The 6,128-nt window shown below is 40.3% G+C and overlaps 1 protein-coding gene across 1 annotated transcript in view; it reads right to left on the reverse strand.

The window, feature by feature from the left end:
* RBKS (ribokinase) overlaps window positions 1-3,129 on the reverse strand; it is a 58,697-nt gene extending 55,568 nt beyond the window's left edge. Inside the window, exons 1-2 of the mRNA XM_023511842.1 lie at window positions 2,659-3,129; window positions 1,667-1,729 (exon numbers count right to left, since the gene is read on the reverse strand). Coding sequence (XP_023367610.1) covers window positions 1,667-1,729; window positions 2,659-2,746 — 151 coding nt within the window. The 5' untranslated portion in view covers window positions 2,747-3,129. The remainder of the gene's footprint in view (window positions 1-1,666; window positions 1,730-2,658) is intronic.
* Between the last annotated feature and the right edge of the window lie 2,999 nt (window positions 3,130-6,128).

The raw sequence follows: 6,128 nt of genomic DNA on the forward strand, positions 1-6,128 counted from the left end.
GCTCAAGCGAGTCTCCTGCCTCAGCCTCCCAAGTAGCTGGGACTACAGGCGCCCGCCACAACGCCTGGCCATTTTTTTGGTTGCAGCTGTCATTGTTGTTTGGCGGCCCGGGCTGGGGATTCAAACCCGCCACCTTAGGTGTATGTGGCTGGCGCCTTAGCCGCTTGAGCCACAGACGCCGAGCCTCACCGTACTTTCTTAATCATTGTGTTATGACATTTATACTCTACACTTAGTAGATTTGATATGTACCCTTGTAAAATGCACCATGCTGCCCTATAGATATATTTTTTTTCTTGAGACAGAGCCTCAAGCTGTTGCCTTAGGTAGAGTGCCATCGCATCACGGCTCATAGCAACCTCTAACTCCTGGGCTCAGGCAATTCTCCTGCCTCCGCCTCTCAAGTAGCTGGGACTACAGGCGCCTGCCACAATGCCCGGCTATTTTTTGGTTGCAGCAGTGATTGTTGTTTGGTGGGCCTGGACTGAATTCAAACCCGCCAGCTCAGGTGTATGTGGCTGGTGCCTTAGCCTCTTGAGCCACAGGCGCCGAGCCTGCCCTATGGTATTTTAAAATACGATTCTTTTATTTATTTATTTATTTAGAGACAGAGTCTCACTTTGTTGCCCTTGGTAGAGTGCTGTAGCGTCACAGCTCACAGCAACCTCCAGCTCTTGGGCTTAGGCGATTCTCCTGCCTCAGCCTCCAGAGTAGCTGGGACTACAGGCGCTTGCCACAATGCCTGGCTATTTTTTGTTGCAGTTTGGCTGGGGCTGGGGCTGGGTTCAAACCCACCACCCTCAGTATATGGGGCCAGTGCCCTACTCACTAACCACAGGTGCCCCATATTTTTAACGGTAAATGTTTCACCTATACCAAAGCCTTGTGGCAGACTTAGTTGTATACAGACGTTGGAGATTTGACTGCTGTTTAAAGAGCAGACAAAATTGAACACTACAATAAGTTAAAAGTAATTAGTAGATGCCATTTTCTCAGGAATATTCTATAAATATGATTCATCAAACTTTTCTTTGAAAAACCTATTTACTGGCTCAGCGCCTGTGGCTCAGGCAGCTAGGGCGCCAGCCACATACACCTAGGGTGGCGGGTTCGAATCCAGCCGGACCCGCCGAACAACAATGATGGCTGGGCGTTGTGGCGGGTGCCTCTGGTCCCAGCTGCTTGGGAGGCAGAGGCAGGAGACTCGCTTGAGTCCAGGAGTTGGAGGTTGCTGTGAGCAGTGAGGCCATAGCATTCTACCCAGGGGGACAGCTTGAGGCTCTGTCTCAAAAAAAAAAAAAAAAAAAGAAAAGAAAAACCTATTTACTTATGTATGTACATGTAACTGAAACGACAGATGAATATTGTTTTTAAAAACAAATGTCAGTTCTGAGTTCACATAAAGGGGGATATTACAGGATAGAAATATTATTTTGAGGCAAATTCATATATATTAGAGACAATTTTACATTTGGATGATCAATGTGGTAAATATAAATAAAATGGAACACATTTGTATTTGGTTTGGGAGAAAAGCAACACTTTAGGGCTTGGAATGGTGGATATGATAAGAAGTCCATAGGATCAGAATAAAAATGATACTTCTAGTGTAGTTCTGGAAATCAACTGTCTGTTTTATAAAATGACACTCTGATATGTGAAACACCTTCATTATTGACAATTACAGAAGCCGTTCCTGTAGCAGCATTTTCAGTCTGATATGTGAATTCTAAAAGAAAAGGGAAAATTATAATTATGTACATACAGCCTAGCAAAGATAATTTATTTTAACAATTTCCTATAACACTAATCCTTGAAAAAACTTTTTAACCTTTAACCATCTGGGATGATAAAAAAAAAAAGTAATTAGTGCTAATTTATACCCATCACCTATACAATGAGGAAAACAGACAGCTTTACATTTAGTTGCACCTTTTCTCTACATTAGTAACAACCCACCAAACCATTCCTACTTCCAATTCTCTCTAATTATTCATAATTGTATAATATGCATTTTTCCAGACCAACACCTTTATTTTCTTCACTGAAAGAAATGACAGAGTTGAGGTAAATACAAAGGTTAAACCTATAAAATGAACTTTTTTGATTTTCTTCATTATCATAAGCTTGGCATTTCATCAAGATTCACAGTCTGGCGTGTAAACAGAAATGTTGATCAGGCAGCCTCTGATAGCAGCAAAGAGCCCGGAACTCAGAAGACCTGCATTCTAGTCCTGGCTCTAGCTCTTACCAACTGTGTGCTCTTAGAAAAAAAAAAAATAATAACAGAACATTTCTGGCCTTTGGGTTTTCTATTCTGTGAAATTATGGTATCAGCCTTGATGGTTTCCATGATCATTCTAGCTATAACATTCAGAAACTTTTCTTAAAGTATCTTTTGTGAATGAGGCACCTGTTTTTCCTTGTCACTTGTTACATAAGATGAAGCTTTGGAATCTCCTATTATTTTACTTCCATCTGGAGGAATGTACATAAAAGAATCAACCAAAAGACATTAAGCAAGAGGAGATCAAGCTGTGCACAAAACTTCTCTGGCCACCACGAGAAGATCTAATAATTCTGATCTATATTTAATTATTCTTGGCTTGGGACAAGATCACAGAAGAACCACTAACTTTAAAAAAGATAAAATTTTACCTGTAGAAATACCATTCTGTTTTAAGTTTTCTATATAGTCATTGCCAAAAGAATCTTTGCCAACCTGTACCAAAGAAATGATGAACATTAGATCTTTTACATTTAGTAAAATGCTACTGTGTAGTTTTTTAGAATACTTAGCATTTTAAAAGGGCATATCTGCACAGTACTTTACAAACATTAACTAATCTTAATATAAGATGCTAGACTTGATTGCAGCCCAAAGAATTGTTATATATTCTTTCATTATATCCTGCCCAAAATGTGAAGCATTTAAGGACTGTTCGAAGTTCTATAGCTTTACTCTCACTTTGATCTATTCCTTGATAATTCCACCAAGACAGAGCTGTCTACCATCCTTAACTCCCAATACTTATAAAGAATCTCAGCTGTTTGTAGTTCACTATAAATGGGGGCATCTTTGTAATGGCCTGCCTGATACTACCTGGAATCTGCGAGCTATGATGACACAGCACTCTACCAAGGGTGACAAAGTGAGACTGTATCTCCAAAAAAAAAAAAAGAGCTTGTTTCATTACCCTGGTCTCGTCATAGTGATGCGTTTAGGAATGGGAATGTGACTTAAATCAGTCCAATAAGATTCAATACTGGAAATTTTATTGAAACTATTGGGGAAGACAAGTTTTCTTCCCAATGAGATTGATGGCTCTAAGATAATATAAGCCAAGAGCTATTGGGGGTTACCATGTGGAGAGAGCCAGAATGAAAATAGAGTACCATAACAGAAAGCAAGAGGATGGTAGATGCAGACAGACTTCTAAGAGCCTAATGTATACCTACACTGTCTGTGGCCAGCTCCACCAGTGGGCTTTTCAGTTACACGAGCCAACACGTCCCTCCTTTTGGTTTTGCTCTGTGTGTGTGTGTGTGTGTGTGTGTGTGTGTGTAGGGGTTCTTTTTGCTTAAGCTATTTGGAATTGTCCATTATCTGCTACTGAAAAAGTCAAAAGTCAAAAGTCAAAAACTAACCTAGAGATATAGATCTCTGTAAAGAAAACAAAAGCTAGTGAGCCTACTCTGACCCTGAACCGTAATTAAGCAGTTGTGCTTGTGCCAGGATCCTGAGATCAAGTTCCTGCTTTGTGGTCCACTTGGGTCAGCAGATCTCTCTCTCTTTCTGTTAGAATGAGGGTGTATCTTAAACATCTAGTTCTCTAGCTCTTTCAGAACAGGACTCTTCTCTGTCTGGCCAGCCATCTGTAGGCCTTTGGGTCTGTGAGTCAAAGCCAGAAGACTATTATCACAAGGCCTTTGACAGTAACTGCTGGCACAATCACCTCCATCTCCTCCTGCCCGTTCCCGGCCTTCCTGGTGTTGTGATCATTGTGTGAGTCAGGACACCCCTGGTATCTTCTGCCATACCTCTCTGATGTTAACCATTTGTCTGACTGCCACTTTGATTGAACCCGAGATCATCAATTGGTGGGCTGAGTCAAACCTGACCCCTGGATGTGTTTCACATATCCTATTTTTTTTTCTAAAAAATATACTTTAGTTTTAAAAGCAGATTGAGGTTCTCAGCATCAGTGAGAAGAAAATACAGAGAGTTCCCATACATCCCTGTCCCTCCCCATCGAGAACCCCTCACTATCAACATCTTGCATCAGAACAGTACATTCGTTACCGTCAATGAAGCTGCACTGACGTATCATTATCATTCTAACTCTGTAGTTTACATTAGGGTTCACTCTTGGTGCTGTATATTCTATGGGCTTTGACAAGTGTCTGACATGTCTCCACCATTATAATATCACACACTGTGCTCTGCCTTTTTATCTGCCTTTTGCAGAATATCATACAGTTGGAATCATATGCAGCTTTTTCAGATTGGCTTCTTTCACTTAGTAAAATGCACCTAAGCTTCCTTCCTGTGTTTCTGTACCTTGATAGCTTATTTGTTTTTAGTGCTGAATAATATTCCACCATCTGGATATACCACAGTTTACTTATCCATTCACCTACTGAAGGATACCTTGGTTGCTTCCAAGCTTTGGCAATCAGGAATAAAGCTGTTATAAACATGAAGGTTTTTGTGTACATGTCCCACAATTTTTATGCTTAATTTTAATTAGCTCTCAATATTTAAATATTAGGAGATGTGACAAAAACAAGCAGATTTCCAGGAGGTCCTGAAAATTCAGAAGTTGCGATAACACTGGGTCCACTGCCAGGCAACCCAGCTGGAACTGAGAAGTGAGTGCCTCAGAGTAGGCTCAGGCTTTCTAGTTTATCACAGCTCTCACCTGGCCCTTCAACTTCCCTCCTGCTTGGCTCCTGTAGGCCCTGAGGCTTGTTACCTCTGAACTACACTTCTATTTTTCTGGTCTGTAGGTCAGCACTACTTCACTGCCTCTATCCACGTTTCACTCATTCCTGGTGTGTTCAATTCTTCCACAAAACACTGTTACTTTCTGGATGTATCAATACAAAGGAACCTAAAGATTTAATTAGGTCAAGATCCTCAATGAACAAAGATAAAATTGCCTAGTAGCTTTTGGACTATCTAGCCCAGGGGTTGAAAAACATTTTTGTATAAAGGGCCAGATATTTAAATATTCTAGGCTTTGCAGGCCACATGATATCTTTTGCAACTATTCATCTCTGCCCTTGTAGTGCAAAAGTAGCCAAAGATAATCTGTAATTGAATGTGTGTGGCTGTGTTCCAATGAAATTTTATTAACAAAAATAGGCTGTAGGTAGGTTTTCCTTAAGGCCCTGATTTAAATGCTGTATTTCATGGCTGCTTCCTCAAAGAATACTTTTCCATTTGTTCCTTTTCTGGCTAAAGTGCTGATTAGGCAGTGATCTTGAACAACATGTAATAATTGTTAATAGCAGAATTTCTATCTCTACAATGAAGAGCGTCCAACATAAAGCACTGTTTGTTGTAGGACAGTTTCCTGTTGGGAGGAGCTCATTTATCGAAGGTTTCCCTCATGGAAGGTTGGCCTTTTATCTGCCAGATAAGTGCCAATATCTTAGGTTGATGATTCGTACAGAAACAAATTCTTTTGTCTCTCATCTTCTTTTATGTTACTTAACTCTCTCCCATGGACAGTCAAGGTGTTAAATAACTGGGAAAGTATTGTAGAGATTAAGACAAGACCATCACTAGATCTATGAGTCATGATACAAATTAGAGGATAGGAACTTCTCTTCCTTGCTTAAAAGATTTATGCAGGAAAATCTGTTACAAGGTTAACATCAAGGGCAGCTTTGATAAATAGAGCTGATACTATAAACATTAAGAAGTGCGGGGAAGAAGAATTGTTGCTAGGGAGAACGAAACCTAAACCATGCAGCTTTGCCTTCAAGAAACTAGTATCATGGCGGAGGCGAGTATTAAGACATAGAGAGACAACTGTAATATCAGGTGGAGTATCGCGTGCATCAAAAGCATAATTAGGAAGAGATTTCAGGCTTGGAGCAGTTGTATTTTAGAACCTGCA

Source organism: Otolemur garnettii, unplaced genomic scaffold (assembly GCF_000181295.1).
Source record: "Otolemur garnettii isolate 467f Iridium unplaced genomic scaffold, OtoGar3 scaffold00022, whole genome shotgun sequence".
NCBI lineage: Eukaryota > Metazoa > Chordata > Mammalia > Primates > Galagidae > Otolemur > Otolemur garnettii.